The sequence below is a fragment of the Lissotriton helveticus genome, chromosome 8, assembly GCF_964261635.1.
Source record: "Lissotriton helveticus chromosome 8, aLisHel1.1, whole genome shotgun sequence".
NCBI lineage: Eukaryota > Metazoa > Chordata > Amphibia > Caudata > Salamandridae > Lissotriton > Lissotriton helveticus.
The window spans coordinates 805,484,914-805,506,787 of record NC_136069.1 but is presented as its reverse complement, the minus strand read 5'-3'; the positions used below and the strand labels follow the sequence as shown (position 1 = coordinate 805,506,787).

General features: G+C 44.7%; 1 protein-coding gene across 1 annotated transcript in view; it reads left to right on the top strand.

Annotated features, from left to right (window-relative positions):
- The window catches only part of TMTC4 (transmembrane O-mannosyltransferase targeting cadherins 4), an 861,371-nt gene that overhangs the window by 643,364 nt on the left and 196,133 nt on the right, over positions 1-21,874 (top strand). The window contains exons 13-14 of the mRNA XM_078657625.1: positions 1,604-1,711; positions 1,810-1,951. Coding sequence (XP_078513751.1) covers positions 1,604-1,711; positions 1,810-1,951 — 250 coding nt within the window. The remainder of the gene's footprint in view (positions 1-1,603; positions 1,712-1,809; positions 1,952-21,874) is intronic.

The following is a 21,874-nucleotide window of genomic DNA, read 5'->3' as shown; positions in this document are numbered from 1 at the left end:
GCCTTGATGGACAGATCCGGCACTCAATGGCTAGCCTCCATTTATGGAGCTAACCAATGAGAGCCGGGGGACGTTCCAGGAGTCCTTATTGACGACATAGGATTTCACCTGCGCTGAAGAGCTGCGCAGAGCGCAGCCTTCGGCAGGCGAAACCCAAAAACGAGACAGGAGACACCATCTAATTGGTTACCTAAATTGCGGGCTAAATAAATAGCCTTTTTTTTTTTAAAAGATAACTTACAAGATACAGTTTAAAAAGTGTCCTTTGAAAGGCTTTGTCACTGAAGAGGAAGGACCTATTTTTAAATGGAGGTGAACAATGAGCACAAACTTTATGGAGCCACTGAAAGTGAAGAGGAGCAATGGGTAAAATGTACTGGCTCATTGTCCTAAGTTCTATGCTGTGGTGGGCAGAGTCAAAATGTCAATGACAATCAAACAGACCAATGAATGAAACCTGATGACCCAAAGCCCTGCTATGTATGTATGTTATTTATGATTGTTTTTGGAAAACAATAGTCTTTTAAGACAAAAGGCCAAACCTATAAAAACTGAAATTTAACGTTTATAATTAGGGCTCCCAGTTTTATGGTATTTATATTTTTGTCATTTCCATCTGTATTTATCCTTATTTATTTTTTCTAATTTTACCTGTATTCATCCTTATTTATTTTAGGTTTTGTGAAAAATAAAGCTGAAATGTGTATTATTCTACATTTATTTAACCAGTTAATGTGCATTCATGCCTGAACCACTGACAGTTTTCAATGATATATACACATTCAGATGGTAAAATATACATTTGTAAGAAAATATATACATTTTAGTATCAATGTTGTGCAAATCTACAGCTGGTTAAGGCTCTTTACTAAAATCCCTATATATTTTAATCCCCTTTCCATCCAATGCGCACAGCTATAGGCATGACAGTCATGACTAACAGCATTTTGAATCACTCAAAAACAACCTAATTTCCGCTTTTATCCACATTTAAAAATAAATATGCACAGGAAAATAAAAAATGTTCTGTCTGTATTTATCTGTAAAAATCAGTAAAAACGGAAAACAGGGAGCCTTATTTATAATACACTATTTAATGGCAAAACCCACTCTTTTGTCCTAACACACCCTTATACCTGACAACATAAGTGACTTGACTTGACATATCATATGCGATGTAATCATTAACACCATACATATAATATGTGCTATTCCGTTATCTAAGATAATTCTGAGAAACTACTAATCGTACTATCTGACCATAATGTTTTAATTTAACAATTTCCCTGAAAATCCTTTATTGGCAAAAGTTTTGCTTGGCTTTTTTTAATTCTTGACTTCAAGGCCTTGCTTTACACAAATGCATATAATTAATTGTAACTAAAATCTACGAGTAGTACCAGTCTCTTAATTACTCCATCTACATTGTTATGTGAACATATAGGAGGTTATCACCGTTGCTGTGCTCTTGAACTTAATCAATAACAATCTGGACAAAATGTTAGTGATAGCAGTGCCATGCTACTATATAATTCTGAGATGTCCTAAAAAGAATGAATGCACGTCTTACTTGCATGTAAATATGTCTTCTTGCATCTTACAGGTTGAACTCCAAGTATGTGCATGCCATGAACAACCTTGGTAATATCTTGAAGGAAAGAAATGAACTCCAGGAAGCAGAGGAAGTGCTGTCATTAGCTGTGCAGATACAGTATGTAAAATAATTGCACTATTTGGAATAGAGGTCATGTAAACCATTTTCAGACATTTAGTATTTAAAGTGTGATTTCTTTTTGTTTTGCTTCCCAGACCTGATTTTGCTGCAGCCTGGATGAACCTCGGAATAGTGCAAAATAGCCTTAAAAGGTTTGATGAGGCTGAAAAAAGCTACTGGACAGCAATCAAACACAGAAAAAAATATCCAGACTGTTACTACAACTTGGGCCGTCTAGTAAGTAGTGAGGCTTGTTTGTACTGAAAACATTGCCCATATTGTGAAGGTCAATTTTGCAGACTTGCGAGTTGTTTGATAAAACTTTAAAAAGTCGGTTCAGCACAAAAGGCACAGAGCCTTTGCTCTTCAACTGTCGTAAAAAGTACATCTTCTCCTTGCTATGTGGAACAGATGCTAAGGAAGATAAGTTTTCCCTACTATCTGTGTGAAAGGATGAAGACAGTATGTATTTCCAGCCTTCAATTTTCAATCCGTCAGCCCCGGCAGCAACTGTCTTCTCCTGAACCCCTGTCCCACGGTGTTCCGTGCATGGAACGGGAAATGCCGTTATCCAAGCGTTCCATGCCCAGACCACGAGGATAAACCCTACACACACCCCTTCCTTTAAAATCAAACAAAAGAATAAAGGTGAACATGAAAGGGATTGTATAAATCTGACATAACCTAATTAACAGTAAACCAAGAGCTACAGGCTGCCACAAGCAGAACAGGACCATGGCAGCAGCATTTACACAAAAATGAACCATTCCACAGCATACACAACTGAAAAATAAAGAATACTTTTCCTCTTGGATTTTGCATCCTATGAAATAAATTAATAAGTAAGAACACATTCTCTGGAAGTCGGAGGACCCACTAACAAGGATCAAAGAAGACCATGCATCATTATTTCATAATATAATCCTTGAACTTCACAGGACAGGTTCTAATTCTCTGTGGAACCTGAGGTTGGTGCTGGTCATGCTCGGTTTGCTCCTGCACTCATCCTCTCATGCACATATGCGGACTTAGAGCCAGGCACCATTGAAGCAAAACTTTTGTTCAAGACCCTTCCATCCTTGAGGACAATCACATGCTCCTTCATGTCCTGTCCCTGCACAGGCCTCGAGAACCAGGATTACCCTTTCTGGACACAGCTAGGTTTCTTAATACCAACCCAATAACTCTCCTTGACAAGTAATCTACTACAAACTTTGTCCACAGTACTATACTTCCTCTGTACTTCTCGTCTCACATCAACAGCACCACTCCTCTTCACAACATCACCCTTTTGAGCCCATCCATTCTTTATTCAAGTTTGTCCCTGCAGCCCTGCCCCTTATCAAGGTGAAAGGTGACATTCCATTCCTTACATGAGGTGTGGTCCTCATAGCCAAAATTCTATTCCTCATCATAGACTTCCATTCCAACCCATTCGCCAATGCCAATTGAGGCTGATCTGTAACGACTCAATTCACCCTTTCAGCTAGTCCAATACTGCAGGGATGGTACAATGATGATCTGATGTGTTTGTTAGCCACTTCTAAAACACTTCCATTTCTTTTGACACTAACTGGGTGGCATTATCGGACACAGTTTCTTAAGGATATCCTTCTCTCAGGAACACCACTTCGAACAAATCAAGTGCTACCTGAGAATTTACTGTGTCAACAAATTTGATCTAAGCCCATTTGGCAAAATAGTCAATCTTATTTATTTATTTAAAATCTTTATTTCGGCAAAATAGCCATAAAAGACACATGTATGTACATACATAAAACAAAAGAATTTGAATTCCAATTATCAGTTCATAAAAAACATGCATAAACATTTTTCTTAATAAAAGGTCACAAATCAGCAGTATACTTGTAACACAATTTAACAACAAAGATAGTTCATTTGGCATGATTCAGTTTAGCAACAGGGGTGCAATACAGAGCATACCTGCTTGGAGAATCTGACACAACTTTTCAAAGCATTTGACCCAATTTTTTTCGAATAAAGAAAACTGAAGTTAAAAATCTGCTTAAACTAAACACAATAAACTGGGCAGTATCCGTTTTAACAATCCTATATGCAGTATGACAACTTCTAGTCCCTAGGAGAGCACACATAGGTTTTAACCATTTTTTTCGTGCTTTTACGTAGGCATTGCATACAAAGAGCATATGAATTTCATTCTCCAAACAGGAGACTGAGCACATAGGACATATTCTGTTATTGTCTATTGTACATGCCACATTTTGTTTCTTTGACCATCGTTCTAGATTAGAAGTTAACATAAGATTCCCATATCTGAATTTCAGGTAGAGGGTCTTAGCCACAGGAGGCTCAATTTCATCCAGAAATGTTTCGAAACAAGGTTCGTCTTTAAACAATAGGAATTCTTTAGTTAGAGTCCCAGTTATACTCTCGTGTACAACCTTGTTATTCATATAGGACCAGAAAGCTCTCTTCACCATGGTTTTTGCAGATGGTGGCAAGTTCTCAGGGTGTTCCCAAGAAGAGTACAACCCCAGCAATCTAAACCATTTTTGTATGTGGCCAAACCATAGGATAGAATTAAAAGTGTCGAGGTTTAATACCTTTTGAAGGCTATTCCTATAGTCCAACAATTCTGGGGTGGACCAAACTCTAATCCAGAACATCATGGGTCTTAAAATTGTGAAGTGATCAGTTCGTTTAAAATGTAGGTCAAATTGGAGGGGGATTAGGGGTGTGCTAGTAGGAACCCTTACAATAGATCTCATGAATTTGTTATCCAATCCTTGGAAGCACTCTCTAGCCCAGGGACCCCATATTTCAGCCCCGTATAGAGTGGCAGATTGGATTTTAAATTTAAAGAGTTCAAGAGCAGGTGTAGCACTCTTACTAATACTGGCATTCAATTTACTCATTATAGGTTTGACATTTTGAGCATATACCACCCTACTCTTCTCAATTTGGGCCTTCCATGTTAACTTTGAGTCGATTACCACCCCCAAGTAAGAAAAGTTATCAACGACCCCAAGGGTTTTTCCGTTCAGAGTCAAAATCCCTCTATCTGGTCTGCTAGGGTTTAATGCCATACATTTAGTTTTATTAGTATTTATTTCTAAGCCTTTTTTTTCACAGTAGTCACTAAATGAGTTTAAGAGTATCTGGAGGCCCCTCTTGGTCTGGGAAATAAGGATGGTATCATCCGCGAAGAGCAACGCAGGTACTCCCTCTCCACTTAGCTGAGGTGAATCGTTGTTACAGGCATTTAGATGTTCAGGAACATCATTAACAAATATGGAAAATAGAGTGGGGGCCAGGACACATCCCTGACGAACGCCGCGCTCAATTGGAATATCGCGCGACAGTTCGCCATTCGGTCCCCATCTAATGTTGGCATGATTTCTAGCATGTAACTCAATTATCTGACTTAACAGTCAATCAATACTCAAACATACTTAGGTGTGCTCCCCAAAACGTGAAATGGTCCACAAATGTCAAAAGGTCAGTTTATACCATGGCAAAATCCCCGTGGTTATGGGGGTAATGGGACTGAGACAAGTCACCCCAGACTCACGTATTCTGTGTTTAATGGCGCGGATGCCTATATGACCTTCATGAACTAAAGTTAGAACTCTTTGCTTAACATAGATGAAACTACTAGCAACCAACTCCTGCATAGAACAATATTCACTCGCAATAACTCATCAGAAACCCTCTAATAAGGAACTAAACTCTCCAGGACATCTTTTGAAGATGGCCAATGGCTGGTAATTACCTTAATTACACATTACATCTAATTGTTACTGGTCAACACCTTCATCCAGTCCTCTTCCAAAAGGGCACTATTCATCGCAGCATCAGTGGAACTCACTACCCACACCATACCCAAGTCACCTTCCATCTCCGATTGGAATCCGTCTCACTCAACAGTAACCTTGACAAACAGTGAGGAAAAGTATTTTTCGCACCAGCTACATACTTTAACCTGGAATGGAACTCCTGTAATCTATATTGCATTTGTCAATACAGTGAGTTTCCCTACCACCCCCATTAGTGCTAAATAGGTCTACCAGTGATTTATGATATGTTCTTGCCTCACACAAAGTTTCTGAAATACTGCACCCCCACCCCACACCAAGTGCTTCCTTCTCTATTGTATTATAAGTGGATTCAGCACCTCTCAAGGCCCTTGAAGCAAATGCAATGATTTATTTATCATTCTTGCCCCACCTCTACATAATCCTGGTTCCAAGGCCTGCATTGCTGGAATCAGTAGAAATGATATAGGGATCATAGGTATCAAACGGTTTAAGAGGGTATGGCCCAACAATGTCCTGTTTGATTGATTCAAACACCCTCTCACACTCATCACACCAAACATACCTCACATTCTTCTTTAGAACCTCTCTTATGCATGCTGTCATACTTGGAAAATTCCCTACGAACTTAGCATAATATTCTAGTAAGCCATAAAAAGTTCTAAGTTGGTCCTTGTTGACAGGCTTGGGAGACTTCTCAATAGCTTTCAGGATTTTGACCTTAAGCTTTACCCCATCTTTTAACACATGATGTCTTAAATAGTCAACCCCATCCTGGAAACATTTGTGTTTCTCTTTCCTTAATTTCAGTCTCAAAAGCACGAATTTCAACCTCTGGTCATGTTCACCTTTATCCTTACTATACACCAAGATATCATTGTTGAAGTATGTCACTTCAGGTGTGTCTTTAAACACTTTTTCCATTAACCATTGGAAAACAGCTGAAGTGAATGCTAATCCAAATGGCATCCTTATGTGGGGGTATGCCCCTTCTTGAGTGACAAAAGATGTGAGGTATCTAGATTCTTGGTATAATCCGATGGGAATGAATCAATTGTCCTGTATGTTACCAGGGTCGGGGGTTCGGTTCATCTTAAAAAACCCTCATTCACGAAATTACAGTGGGTGCGATGAATCTTGTTTCTTCACAGAAATGGTTACGTGAAAAGCATCATCATAGGGTCTTGGTTATGCTTTCCTCCACCTGGAGGAAGATCAACTGGTATTTACAGTAGTGATTAGAGAACTTGATGGTAAGGTTGCATTGTCATTAAAATTACCTCCATCTATCGATGTTGATTGTATTATGTCGAAGATGGGGTAAAGATAAAAACAAGTTGGTGATGCGGTAATAGAAGGGCTACTGTTCTATTGCACCTGTTTGAAAACCTGGCTGGTCGACATGTTTCAGCCCAGGTGTGCCCAGTAGGGTCTGGGGGCTTTCTGCAGGACCATTGGAGAGCACGTTGTCCAGTCGTAACGTGCAAAGGTAAGTAGTGCACTTTCCCGTCTTCTTAATGGCGCCTGTTCGCACACTTATGAGTTGTAGATGTAATTGTGTCTATAACTGAAATAGAAAAAGACCGTCAAGACAAAAGATAACAGTACATAACAGCATAATTCGGGCTATTGTGTTCGAAATGTTTGGCAGAGGTGATGCTAGAGATTCAGATTTTGAACTTTCTGAGTGTTACTGGGAAAAGATCAACAGTATTCACAGAGAGACGCACAACAATAATAGCTCTGGTGGACAAATTTGTCTGTGAGCTGAGCTTGTAAGTGATGTTAAAAGACAGTAGGGTGATTACACTTGGAAATCAAAACAGAGAAAATGGTGCTCAATAACATTGCAATTAGTCATGCTTTAAATACGTGCAGCAGGAACATTTGGCAGTGTGGTGCCTGCCTTGGGCCAGAATGTGCCAGAATTTGCTGAACAACCTGGTGGTACGTAAGTAAGAGCGCTGATATGGTTTTATATGAGCGCATTAGCAAATATTGTCCCGGTGATTGTAACAGTAAATTACAGAAAGGTTATTGAACATGATATTCAAAACAATGAGATTGAGGCACAACAATGTCACAATTGGTCATATGCTTATTCATACAATGCGTGTGTTCATTGTATCTTGCCATGCAAAGCCCGCTTGGGGCCAGTGCTTTCAGGTCAGTGTGGTTGTACTTAAATAGGACAGCTAAGAAGGTCTTAAAGCCCAAATTATGTGACTTAACCAGATAAATTACCGTTCAAAGAAATGCGGTTGTTGCATTGCCGACAAGATCGGGACAGTAACTGTTAGTCTGCGCACGTTTCAAGTATAATTGTAAGTGTTATGTGTGTCCCTGGGCCAAGTCTGTTTGATAATATAGGCATGCTTCAATTTTTGAGGCTTCCATTTCCTCTACGGGAGATTTGGTTTCTGTTACAGACAAAGTGGTACAGTGCGCATGACGCTTAGGCGCTGTCGCGAAATGGTCTAAGGTTTGCGAAGTTTGTCTATTACCTTTGCAGAAGGTAGCTGGCCTCCGTTGGGGGACGGGCGGTCGGACTCTCTACAAAACTGAGAGTATAACAAAAGTTATTCTTATACCTGCGTGGTTGCTTGGCAGATAAAGAGGCTGAGTGGGATGACATGCCTTCGGATCCTGTTAGCAGCTTGTGCTGGCGCTGTCTACCGTGCCCCGGTGGCGGGCCCGCGAGAGGCACTTTTTATGTGCAGCAAAGAATAGTTTGCATAGATGAAAGACTATCTGTTTGAACTATGGATTTGCATAGTGAATCCATGTGGTAGTATATATATATATATATATATATATATAAATATATATATTTTAATCTACTGACTGGTGTGTCTAGATTCTTGGCACAACTCAACCTGGTGGTAAACAGCTGACATATCCAATTATGTAAATCATGGCGTCCCCATTAAGGTTGCCACATTTTGTTAATATTGGGCAATGGTTGGCGATCAACCCAAATGTTAGCATTCAAAGCTCTTAGATCAGCATACAACCTCAATCTGGTCGCCCTTGCATGTTGATACCACAGGAGCCAGTCACTCTGAACCTTCAATAGGTTCAATGATACCAAGTCCCACAGCTTTTTAAGTTTGAATCTCAGTTCTTCCTGCAGGCTCAATGGCACCCGGGACACTTTGTGAATAACTGCACAGGCATTGTCCTTCAACACAATGTGGTTCTGAAACCCTTTAAACTTCTCCAAATTTTCGTCGAACACACCAGGGTACTCCTTTGTCCACTCACTCTCTTCAACTTGGCCAACACACACATTGCATGCATCATACAATCTTCCCCTACAAACGACCATGCCAGATAGATTTGGGTCCAATATAAGGGCCAGTTAACCTTGTCTGTTCCAAACTAACAGTTTGGAGCCTTCTCTCACCACATACACCAGTCCCTTGATGAAATTACCCTCAACTTCCACTTCTTTTACTCCGTAAGCAAATATTTTAATGTGCAAGACTTGTCTCATTGCTCTTTTAAGGTTCCAGGGGTGTAATAGAGATCACATCTCTCACATGTTTCTTATTGACTAGAAATTGTTTAAAGATCCCATAGCACATGGAGCAATGCAAGAAAGAGTAAGGAGAATTGAAGTACACTAGCACTTTGAAACAATTCCTTTCGACTCACCCTCACCTTTGGCCTCTGTGACAGGGGCCCGCCAATGCCTCTTTCAAGTCTCCATAGAAATAGGAGACCGTGCCCCCAATCACCGCTTATTGGCCCCATTGGTTTAAAACCCCACATCCACTAAAGTGGCATGACGATGTCACATACTAGATACACCTAGTGCACTAAATGTGGTGTCCTAATTTTCTGGCCAGAGCCAGGTGGCATTTTAGTTTCAGGCTTAAATCTGAATGGGTCAAGACTGGAGTAAAAGTATCGTGGCTCTGCAGGACGCCCACGGGGCCGTGGTCCACTCGGAGCGTGCGATTCTTGAGACCCTCAGATCCCACCTTCAGCAGGTATACACTGCGGACCCAGGCATATCCGAGGCTTCTTATTACTCTTATCTGCAGGGGCTGACCCTCCCATCCCTCTCCGCAGCGGACCAGGAGGAATTGGATCTTGCACTAACGGTGGGTGAGGTGTGTCAGCCCTGGCCCACCTGCCGCGGGCGAAGTCGCCGGGAAGTGATGGATTCCCGCCGGAGTTTTATCACGAGTTCGGAGACACGTTTATCGTGTCTCCTGGTGCAAGTCTTTGCCGAAGTCTTTGAGACCGGGTCTCTCCCGCAGAGCATGTCCAGTGGGGAGATTAGCATGATCCTTAAACCCCGGGGGGGGGGACAAGCTCGACCCTTCCGCGTATCGCCCAATCACAGACGTGAAAATTCTGACTAAGTTATTGGCCACCCGGCTGGCCCCGCATATGGCGCAGTTGGTCCATCCGGACCAATGCGGTTTTATTCAAGGGCGTAACACCGCCATGAACCTACGGCGCTTGAACCACATTATGCATGAGGTCCAGGGGTTGGAAGATCAGATGGTGCTCGTGTCCATTGACCTTGCCAAGGCGTTCGATACAGTAGACTGGGGTTATTTGCAAGAAGTTCTCCGAGTGATGGGTTTGGGCCCCAACTTTTGCCTTTGGATCCGTATCTTCTATAACTCCCCCCGGGCTCGGGTACGACTGGGAACGGCCCGTTCGGAGAGTGGCAGCTGGGACGGGGTACACGACAGGGGTGTCCCCTCTCGCCACTACTCTTTGCTCTAGCAATAGAGCCTTTAGCCGTCCGGATCCGTCTGGAGATGTCGCAATGGGGCATACAAGTGGGGGACACATGTAATATTGTCTCCCTGTATACAGATGATGCCTTGTTTTATCTGAGGGCCCCGAGGGAGGCGCTCCCTGTGTTGCTCCGTCAGTTGGATCGGTTCGCGGAGGTGTCAGGACTGAGACTTAACAGACACAAGTCCCTGATTTATCCGTTGTCAGGGCTGGAAATGGTGCCCCGGGAGGAATTGCCAGAGCTCGGGCTTCGATGGAAAACAGATAGTTTTCGCTATTTAGGGGTCCATGTGGCATCAACGGAGGCGCCATCACTGTCCTGCAATATTGATAGGGTGATTAAGTCCCTGCAGCGCTCTGTGTCCTTCTGGAACACCCTCCAGTTTTCTCTCATGGGTCGGCTGGCCGTTGCTAAAATGGTGATGCTGCCTAGGACACTTTATATACTACAAAACACGCTATGTCCTCTTCCCCCTAGGGTCTTTCGGACTCTGAACATGCTCCTTACGTCCCTAATCTGGGCAGACCGGCGTAGTAGAGTTGCCCTTCATACAGTGGTGCTGTCCTACGAAGAGGGAGGCCTGGAGGCCCCATGCTTTGACTTGTACTATTATGCTGCGCAGCTGCTACCAGCTGCCAGCTGGTTTGCGGATGCGGACGTTTGGGAGACACAGCTATTGGCGGGCAGAGCGACGGTACAGGAGCTTCGGGTGGCGTTGATGCGGGGGTAGAGGGGCAAGCGAGACTTTGCCCTACGTAGTGAGACATACGGCGAGCATTTGGCGCCGCTTCGTTGAGAGGGTGCTGCGGACGGCGCCCTTCCACAGGGACCTGCCGCTTTGAATCCTGGCGCCCATGGTGACAATAGAACGACATATGTCCTCTCGGGCCTGGCGGGAGGAGGGCTATGAGTCCCTGGCCGACCTATATCTCGCCAAGACATTTTTGACCTACGAACAAGCGGAGGAGGCCTTTGGCCTTTGTAGAGGGCAGTACCTGCATTACCAGGGGCTGCGTGATGTGGTGCGGTCGCTTTGGGCTCGGTATCCAGAGGTCCCCCCGACGACTCACACCTTGGATATTCTGCTGTCTTGTGGCAGGGGACGTAGACTTATTTCCCTGCTATATGCGGCCATGCGTCGGGACTCTGCTCCGCCGGTGCCACCGCCGTGGGCGGCCTGGGAAGCAGACTTGGGCGCCCCACTGGACCAGGGACAGTGGAAGCGAATAGGGGCCCTTACAAAGAAGGTATCTTGTAATGCGCGCTTTAAATTGATACATTTTAATTGTCTGCACCGCACCTATCTCACTCCGCTCTTATTGAAGCGTTACTTCCCAGACAGGAGGGATGATTGTCCCAGATGTGCCGCAGGGGGGGCGGGGTTCCTGCACTTGACTTGGGACTGCCCACTAATCCAGAGTTTTTGGGTGAGCGTAGGGAAACACATACTGGCCACAACGGGGCTCCGTATTACATTGACACCTTTGCACTGCCTGTTAGCGCTGGTACCTCGGCCAAAGAAACGTAAGCTGTCCTACAGATTGATGCAATTGATGCTGGTGCTGGCCAGACGTAGGATGGCTATCACTTGGATGGGCCAGAGGGCCCCGGAGATTTCCGCGTGGCTCAGGGATGTGCGGGAATGGTCCCTAGCGGAGGAGACACATATGCAGAGCTGCAGGAGGGACGAGAAATTACAAGAGGACCTGCTGGCCTGGTGAGCCATTTGTGTCACAATAGGGGTCCAGGAACACACTTCCCACAGCGAATCAGAAGGGACAAGTGGAGAGTTATTCTCGCCGCAGGGTTCGGGATCTGAGGAGGAAGCCGGGGAAGCCCCCTGAGGTACAGCTGATGTAGGGTGTAGTGTAGGGACTGGTCCAGTACTCACAGGATGCTAGCTTTTGTATGTTATTCTGCTATGTCTTCTGGGTAATTATGTGTCTCGGTGTGGCCTCAAGTCAACAAATAGTGCCTTAATGAGTCAGTCGATGTGTGTACATGCTGTTTTGATGCCAATTGGGGGGGGTGTTCAATGATTGTACAATTTGAAAATTTGACAAAATAAGTCTTTTAAAAAAAAGACTGGAGTAAAATGTACCAAACTCAGAACATGATTACAAGCAGGTAGGTGTAAAGGTAACAATAATGATTTATCTTCTTATTTGCAAAAAAAAAGTGTTCCTCTTCTTGACCCTAGGTACCCTTAGAATTTTGTTAATACTGTTGATGTTAACTCCGGCACCATCCCTATATTTTAGACCCACTCAGGGAATGAGTAAATCCAATAAATGAAGTGCCTACTATCAAAAGTAAGTTTTGTTAAAGGATCCGCCATAATTAATGTGGTTGATCTGCAGTAGGGGAAGGATATTCATTTGCAGTGTCAAAGTAAATTGCCAGTAATTCTGTAGTTGGACTGTCATCTCTCCAATGGTTGGCCATTTGAGTTGGACTGTCATCTCTCCAATGGTTGACCATTTGCAGAGAGGTGATGTATAAGATTTCACGTATTTCTTTTTTGGAAGGTTGGAGCATCTACTAAGTTTTAGCCACCTAAATGTTTAAATTGTATGATCCTAGAAAAAAAGTACTGATCCACTGAAAGTAAAATTGGACTTCCTGTTGAAGTCGGATATTAACTACTTGCAAATGTAATACTAATTTGACCTGTCAAGAAATAAATTCTGAAATTGAAGAATGGCAAAATAGTTTGTAGAATATTGCTATATTTAAAGCTTCATTTCGTGGCAAGTATATATTGGAGGGAAGGGTGCCTTTTTGAGTGGATTTAGGTTTAAGGGCACAAAACAGGCGTGCACCCTTTAACATTCTATCAGTCTCTACAGATTATTTGCACTAAAAAATCAGTTTTAGAATACACATTCGCTTAATGTCTTTTCTTAGCTCTTCTTGAAGTTTGCTAATTGTTCGCCATGGCAAAAGTGACCATTATCAAAAAATATTGAAATATAATTTTAAGATCAAGTACCTAGCAGAACACAAAAAGGCAGGATCAGATGAGTCGATTTGCAACAATGTTGCGATTCAGTGTAATGTTGTGTCTCTGTCAAAATGTAATACTTGGAACTAATCCCTGATCACAGGGAAGTCATTCAAGGTAATGCTCAATTGAGGGAGTTTAGGCAAATGTGTGATCGCAGGTACCGTGTGCAAGTGAATTATTTCCAGTCTTTAAATCACTCCTCATCTGGTCCCATCAGTCTTCAGGTTGAATACTTTTTTGTATTTTGAGAAATTAAATCGAGAAAAATACATTCGAATCCTATTCAAGAATGGTTAAAATACTATTGCTAGAACTTTATTTTCCTTATTTCACGAAATTACAAATGTTTCAGTTGTATGAAAATTCCACATAAACGGCTTGACAATGCTAGATCAATCAAACTCTCCCCAAACTTTCGAATCTTACGTTGAAGCTCATATTTCTGAGTTTCAGTTCAAATTTGGCATTGATGATACACTTAATAATGGTCGCTTGTGGCATGTATAACAGGCAGCATGCAAAAGTAAACCTTAAGTTCTGCAAATGTAGTCTGAACTCAGTCATTTTGTATAGTAAAACAGCAACGGGCATGTGTGCATCAGTTGACTGGCATTAAAGTTCAATAAATATGGAATTTTGTTAGGGCTATGCATTTTTTAGCTATGTTATGGTTATGATTTAAAGCTATTGCCATTGTTGCAGTGAGATTTAGATTACTGAATTATCTTTAGAGTCTGTATCTTTAGGTATAGGATGAATTGAATTTATATCAGTGTTAATTAGCCATTTTATATATTTATTCCAGTAGGTAGGGTCTTAGGCTGACTGGAGCCTGGTGGTGCTATGGTAGTAGCCATGAATATATTTTTCAGAGATCCTGGGTGCTTCTGATGAGGTCACTGGGTACGTCCCGGAGCCCAGACTATACGTGTTCAACAAGAGTTCATGGAATCGTAGCACACACTGATCAACTTTCTGGATTTTAATGCCGGTTTGCAGTTTTATAAAACATATTGGTGATTAATGAAAATCTTAAATAAAATATCAGAAAAATTAATGTTAAAAATTAAAGAATCATCCGACCCTTAAAGGTTTGCAAAAACTAGAAAGATTGTTAGATGCATGTTTGGTCAATACTTAATACTAGAAGTGAGTGCTATTAGTACCATACATGGCTGTGCAAGCCGTTTTTAGAGGTCCTTTCTATTTAAAGCATATCTTGATGCTGCTGAGATACGGCAAATGCAACTGAATAGCAAATAAGTTCTAAACTATCTTTGCAGTGCAACTAATAAAAAGGTAGAAAATGCATGAATCATGTAATTCTAACTCCGTAGGATTCTTACATAGGTGACGTTGGTTATCATTCATTTTGACGCTATCATAAGATAACCTAAGTATAAATTATTCTATTTAACAGTGGAATATATACAGCAAACATGTTTCGCTGGGGTAGTCATCCGCAGGGCTTTCTCAAGGCTGTGTGAAAAAAGCTAAAAATACGGAAATAAATATGCAAATAACTATTTATATATATAACTTTATATTCAAATTTTACTTCATTACCTTCATTATGACCCTTTACGAAGAAGTGTTCTGTCAAAAATGTGTAGCTTGCACTCGCTTCTCCAAAAGTGTAAGCAGTCACAGTCTATGTGTCTATGTACTAACAGACAGTGTGAAGGAACAAATTTAAATGTATGATAAATATTGGCAAGTGTGTGGTCACTAGATCTTACATACTGGTAGTTCGTACATGGGGTCGATTTTATGACTCGTGTCTAAGACATGCATCAGTCTCATTGGTGCAAATTGTTTACACTCAGATTCTCACAATCACTGCCCTTGCTAATGTGTTGGACCCTGTTCCTTTCCAAGGTTAGAAAAAGCTTACCATGTGTAGTCATTGTGGTCTGTTTTTGACCTTGTTAGGTCTCGCCTAGCGAACGCAGCACCCTGTGCAAACAGGCACCATTCAGCCATCGACGTCTGCTTTGTTGCAGTTCCCGCCGGAACTCGAGCGACAGAGATCGACGAGATCAAGCTTGCCTGCCTTCCAACAGCCCGATCCACAGTCCCTGCAGAGCTGAGACCCGTGGAGGCGACCGGAAGCGTGGGGCACGCCATCTTGGAAAGACCACGAGACGCTGACCGTGCAGCCCACGAGTGACCCTCGAAGCTGTACACCGGGGTTTGAGAAGCCCCAACCCTGAGCCACACTTGCACCGAAGTTCAGCCCTCCACACTCGACGAGTGCTGCGTGGGGCCCTTCTGCTTCTTTTGGCTCAACGCGTTGGCCCGGTCACTTGCCAGCCGGCTAGTGGTCCCTGTGCCGACGAAACTACGAATACGACTTGTGATTCTGGTTGCTCCAGACTTGCACCAGCTCCCCTGAAAAGGAGCCCCCACTCTGACCCTCCTGGTTCGAGTGAGAAGCAATCTCCCGGTTCCGCGTGGATTGCTCTTGCCAAGTGTTGTTTGCTCCAAACTTGAAGCCGACTGCGCCGACGGTGAGAGCCCTCGTGGGACAGATCGTGACCTGCTCCTGGACGTCTCAGATGCCTCAGAGCCCACGTGACAGCGGAGAGAAGCTCCTCGACGACCACCTGATTGCGCCCGACATTGCCTGGTTCCGTCCTGGTTCCACCCTGGTCACTGCTGAGTGACCCAGACTCTGTCCCCTCTGCTTTCAGGTACTTTTCGACTTGAGTCCACCCTTGGACTCCACCGGACACTTCTCTTTCACCCCACCTGCAGCCCTTTCAGCTTCAAGCACCAAGAGCCTGCGTGACAAAACCCGACTCAACTTCGACCCTGTGCACCCGCTTCCTGTGGGTGAGGTAACTTTGCTCCGCCGGTGTTCCCACACTGGTACACATCTCTAGGGTCTGTGTCTTAAGTTTTGTTCCTCTAGGTTCAGCGGAAGTGTCCTTAAACTTTAACTTTACAACTTTTACGCACCATTGGTTAACATTGGTGCATGCGTGCGCTTTCCGCACTGCATCCGAATCCCGTGGGCCTCTCCCGACTTCAGCATTGCTTGTCCCGACTGCTCCCAGCGATTCCCTAGGCCCTAGGCCTAACCACTGTTCGATTGGTATCTCTTATACCACTTGTTTAGTATATGGTTTGAGTGGCCCCCGCCCTCATCCATAATTGTGCAACTTTGTATGTTTAAACTGTGCTTTTGATTTAACGCTTGTGCCCCTTTATTCATAAAGAATACTGGGGATTGTTTTTAGTAATAAATACATATATTTTTATAATATATACTTGTGTGGTGTCCTTTCATTTGATATTACAGGATTGTATGTGGTAAAACAGCTCGCTTAACACGACCTCTTAAGTTAAGCCTTTAGGCTGCTTGGTCCATGCTACCCCTAGGATAGCTTGTCTAATAAGGTTGACTTACAACCAGACACCATAAGGGATTGTTTGGTCTGATAACAGGTGGTTCCAGAATTGGAAACATCACCTATCAGGCCAACTTCTCACATTGGTGAGCAGCGGTGCGGATTTGAGCTTGCTGTTGTTTTACCATTGCAATCTTTTATCAAATTGAAAGATCACATCAAGTACCTTTAGGTACATATAAATCAAAAGCTTAGCATATTAAGTTCTACTGAACTTAGTAGTTGTAGATTAAAGGGACTAGCACACCCTGACTACAACTCACTAGCAAGGTACAGCAGGGAAACACTTAGTGTAGGTAGGTGCATCACTTACACCACACTAGAGTCATGTCTGACACAGGAAAAGCCTCAGGGTCTGCTCCTGTGACAGTTGACCTTACCCAGGCAACTTCCAGCTATGACAAATTAACCCGAAAGGACTTGATTGCCTTGTGCATCTCAAGAGGGTTAAAAAGGGGCAGAAGTCCCACCTGTCCTATCCTGATAGCCATTCTAGAACAGGATGACTTAGAGAAGGCGAATGAAGTTCCCTTAGAGTCAGGAGATGGAGTGAACCCCCCTGTAACTGATACCACTCCAGAGGAGGAAGAAGAAGAGGAGGAGGAGGAGGACTCAGATGTAGAGGACCCAGAAAAACAGGATCAGAGGGGTAGCCAGGTCCTAGTTGCCAGGCTTAACCAGGCCAACTTAGACCTACTGGGAAATGGAGAGGGCCAGCACCTCCCCAGATCCCACCATGTCATTCTCCCAGGCAACAGAAGAGTGAGATCTCCCTCAGGGGACTCTCATATTTCTAGTGCCTCAAGAGAATCTCAGAGAGGTATGACTGCCTCTCAGAAGATAGAGCATAGGGCCAGAATGAGGGCTGTCAAACTCCAAATAGAGAGGGAGGAGGTAGCCTTGGCTCAAGCTAGACTTGCCTTGGCAAGAGAGCAAAAATTGTGTGGCTTAGATGCCACTGGTGGCAGCAATATTCCTAAAGAGAAACCCAGGTCCTATGATAGTAGAAACCTGACAAAGATTGTGCCCCCCTACAAGGAAGGGGATGACATCCACAAGTGGATAACTGCTCTTGAGAGAGCCTGCATGGTACAGCAGGTTCCTGAGGAACAGTGGGCAGCAATCTTATGGTACTCCTTTTCAGAGAAAGGGAGAGATAAGCTCCTCACTGTTAGACATGAGGATGCAAACAATTACAAAGTCCTGAAGAGTGTTCTGATAGATGGGTTTGGCTTAACCACTGAACAGTACAGGTTGAAGTTCAGAGACACCCAGAAGGCACAGACTCAGGACTGGACTGATTTTGTAGATTGTGCTACTAAGGCTCTGGAGGGTTGGCTACATGGCAGCAAAGTACATGACTTTACAGGATTGTATAATTTGATTATGAGGGAGCAGATCCTAAGTAATTGTCAGAACCAGCTCTTACACCAGCACCTGGTGGACTCTGATCTGACCTCTCCCCAAGAATTGGGAAAGAAGGCAGACAAGTGGGTCAGAACCAGGATTAGGCCTAAGAATCAGGCCAGTAACCAGAAGAAGGAGTCTACCAAGCCTCAAGATAAGGGTGGGGATAAAAATAAAGAAAAGACTTCCCCAGGGCCCCAAAACTACAAGAATGGGGGTGGGTCCCAAGACAGTTCTTCAACAGAGAAAAAGCCTTATTGTTATGCCTGTAAACAGGTTGGGCATTACAAAACAGACAACTGTTGTCCCAAGAATAACAATAAAGAAAATATACCTCCAAAGCCAGCTTCAACACCTCCTGTTACTGTCAGCAGTAATCCCCCAGGAAGTGGAAGCACACCCAGGAATCTGGGTGGGTTTACTTTTGGAGCTCAGGTGGACCCTGGCCTATCCAGGTCCCCATCACCCAATGATCTTGTTTATGAGACTGGCATGGGGTTTGCCAACTTCTCTGCTTGCCCAAATACTTTGAGCAAGTATAGACAAGAACCCATCATCAATGGTTTGAAAGTTGAGGCCTTTAGAGACACAGGGGCTAGCATCACCATGGTGGCTGACTGTATAGTCCCCTCTAAGCAACTTTTACCAGGTGCCACATACCAGGTAACAAACATTGATGGAATGAAAACAAATCATCCCATGGCAGTAGTAAGTCTCAGCTGGGGAGGTGTCATTGGCCCAAAGAGAGTGGCAGTGTCATCAAACTTGCCTGTAGACTGCATACTTGGTAATGATTTAGAAATCTCAGCCTGGGCTGAGGTTGAGCAGGAAACCCATTCTAGAATGGTGAATTCCAATGGAAAGGTTAGTGGGGCTGTAATGGCTACAGCCCCAATTCAAGATGTCCTTCCTGAAAAGGTTGGTAGGGCTGAGAAACTCTCTGCCCCATCTTTAGCAAAAGCTCTTCCTGAACAGAATAGCAAAGCTGTTATGATAACAGCAGAAACCCAAACTGAGTCTCCTCCTGAAAAGGTTGGTGGGGCTGTGATGGCCACAGCCCAAACTCAAACTGATATGTGTGTTGTGAAGCCTGAAATGATGAATAACTCCACACAAACTGAGAGCATGGAGGAGGAAGAGAAATCTCCCCCTCACCAGACTTTAGGACAGGATCAGCCTCCTCAGGGAACTGATCTTACCCCTGATGAAGGAACTGCCCCAGAGGTGGTTGGGCCTAGCCTGACAGAACCTCTGATGTCAGTGGACCCTTCTCAGGTGGGACCCAGTCTGGAGCAGGTAACCTGCCCCTCTCTCCCTTGCCTTAGCCAGCCCAGGGCTGTAGAGGACAAGAAGGACAGTGAGACCCAGCGGGCCCCCTGTCAAATAAAGCACCCCCATCAACAGATTAGGGGCACCGAAACTAGTAGCCCTAGTGAGGTGAAAACTTTAAAAACTCCTGAGGGAGCCCCCTTAAAAACAGTTAGGAACCTCCCACAGATGGATTCTGTTGGGCACAGCCAAACCTGGGACCCAAAGGGCCCAAACCTGAACTGTCCCTCCAGCAAGCCAAACAGAGGGACCCAGCCTCCAGCTTTAGGTAGCCAGAGGTTGACCCTGAGAGCACAGTGCAACTCAGTTAAAGAAAGAAAGGCACAGATGGTGGAAGATAATTGGAGGAAGCTGAGCCCTAACTTAGTGGAGCCTCACTTCAATACTCCATATCCAAACCAGCCTTTAACTTTGCATAAACACACCCAAGGTAGTGATTCCCTATGGTGGAGACCCTCTAATACCCCAAGGGTGAGGGACTGCTTAGTGGACCATGAGACAGGGGGTACCCATGCTAGTGCAGGTACTTCCTTATATGGCCACTCAGGCAATATAGGCTTACCTGGCCAAGGATAGCCTTATCTCCTTTCGTTTGGGGGGGGGTTGTGTAGGAAGGTGGCTACCTGACTATGGTTACCCCAGATTTTTTGCCTGTGTTTAGCTGGTTTTTTGACTTAGTTGACCTGGTTCCCTGCTAATCAGGGCCCCAGGCCATCTGCTCTCTCTGTAAAATGGATTCCATGTACCCTAGGTACATACCACAATTGGAAATTGACTCCTTGTCAGCCCCTGTATAATGCACTATAGGTGCCCAGGGCATAGGGGCCACCAAGGCCTACCAGGGGCTGCAGCATATCTTTTGCCACCCCTGGCTGGTTCTTAAATTGACACAACTGGCTGATCACTCAGCTGGGGTAAGGTGGTGTACTCACCCCTTACTTAGATATGGTATACCTATATCTAAACCTATATCCGGACACAAATAAACCTGTGAGCCACTCCTATGGAAAGCCTCATCAATCCTGGAGGCAGAGTGCGTGGTTTAATGTGAGATGGAGCTCTAGCATGAGCTGAGCCTGTCTGCAGCCGTCGGGAACAACTCCCTAAGCTGTTTCAGGATAAGGCCATACCATATACTCTTAAGTGCCTTATAATCCTCGCGGTTATATAGCAACTTTGGTTTGGCTTTATCAAAACATGTCGTGTAAGGTGTCATACGATTTGGAATACTATCCCCTCGCCAGTTCTGGCGACGGGGATAGCATTCCACCCCTCTAGAGGGGTAAGACATGTTACTTTACTTAAATGCGGTTAATTTCTAAAAAGGCCTTAGATCCACAAAATGGATGCCTCTGCCACAGACAAGAGTCTGACCCCCTGCAGCTGACCGAAACTCAGGCAAATGGGGCCTGGACAAAGGGTTTCCTGTCGCAGGGGGGTGTTACCACCCTCCAGACAGGAGATAGTGGATTGTAGCAGGGAGGTTTGAAAGAAACCAGACACTGCTTGGGGCGCACAAGGCTGCCCCTTGCATAATCCGGCCAAACCGGTTCTGGGGCACTCCAGCCCTCGTGCCAGGGCGGCCTGGATCAAAGGAAAGGGGTGTATCCACCCCCTTCCTGGGTCCCACCCATAGGAGGGGACCTAGCAGGTAATCCAGCCCCCCAGATTCGAATAAGAGTGGGAGCAGTGCCAAGACACTTCAGATTATCCTGATGAAACATAAGAAACGAAACTCTGGACCCTTCGACATCCTACTCGACGTAGAAGCCCGAAGAATCTCCCTTGTGGTCAAGGAGTGACCACCCTGTGCAAACAGGCACCATCCAGCCATCGACGTCTGCTTTGTTGCAGTTCCCGCCGGAACTCGAGCGACAGAGATCGACGAGATCAAGCTTGCCTGCCTTCCAACAGCCCGATCCACAGTCCCTGCAGAGCTGAGACCCGTGGAGGCGACCGGAAGCGTGGGGCACGCCATCTTGGAAAGACCACGAGACGCTGACCGTGCAGCCCACGAGTGACCCTCGAAGCTGTACACCGGGGTTTGAGAAGCCCCAACCCTGAGCCACACTTGCACCGAAGTTCAGCCCTCCACACTCGACGAGTGCTGCGTGGGGCCCTTCTGCTTCTTTTGGCTCAACGCGTTGGCCCGGTCACTTGCCAGCCGGCTAGTGGTCCCTGTGCCGACGAAACTACGAATACGACTTGTGATTCTGGTTGCTCCAGACTTGCACCAGCTCCCCTGAAAAGGAGCCCCCACTCTGACCCTCCTGGTTCGAGTGAGAAGCAATCTCCCAGTTCCGCGTGGATTGCTCTTGCCAAGTGTTGTTTGCTCCAAACTTGAAGCCGACTGCGCCGACGGTGAGAGCCCTCGTGGGACAGATCGTGACCTGCTCCTGGACGTCGCAGATGCCCCAGAGCCCACGTGACAGCGGAGAGAAGCTC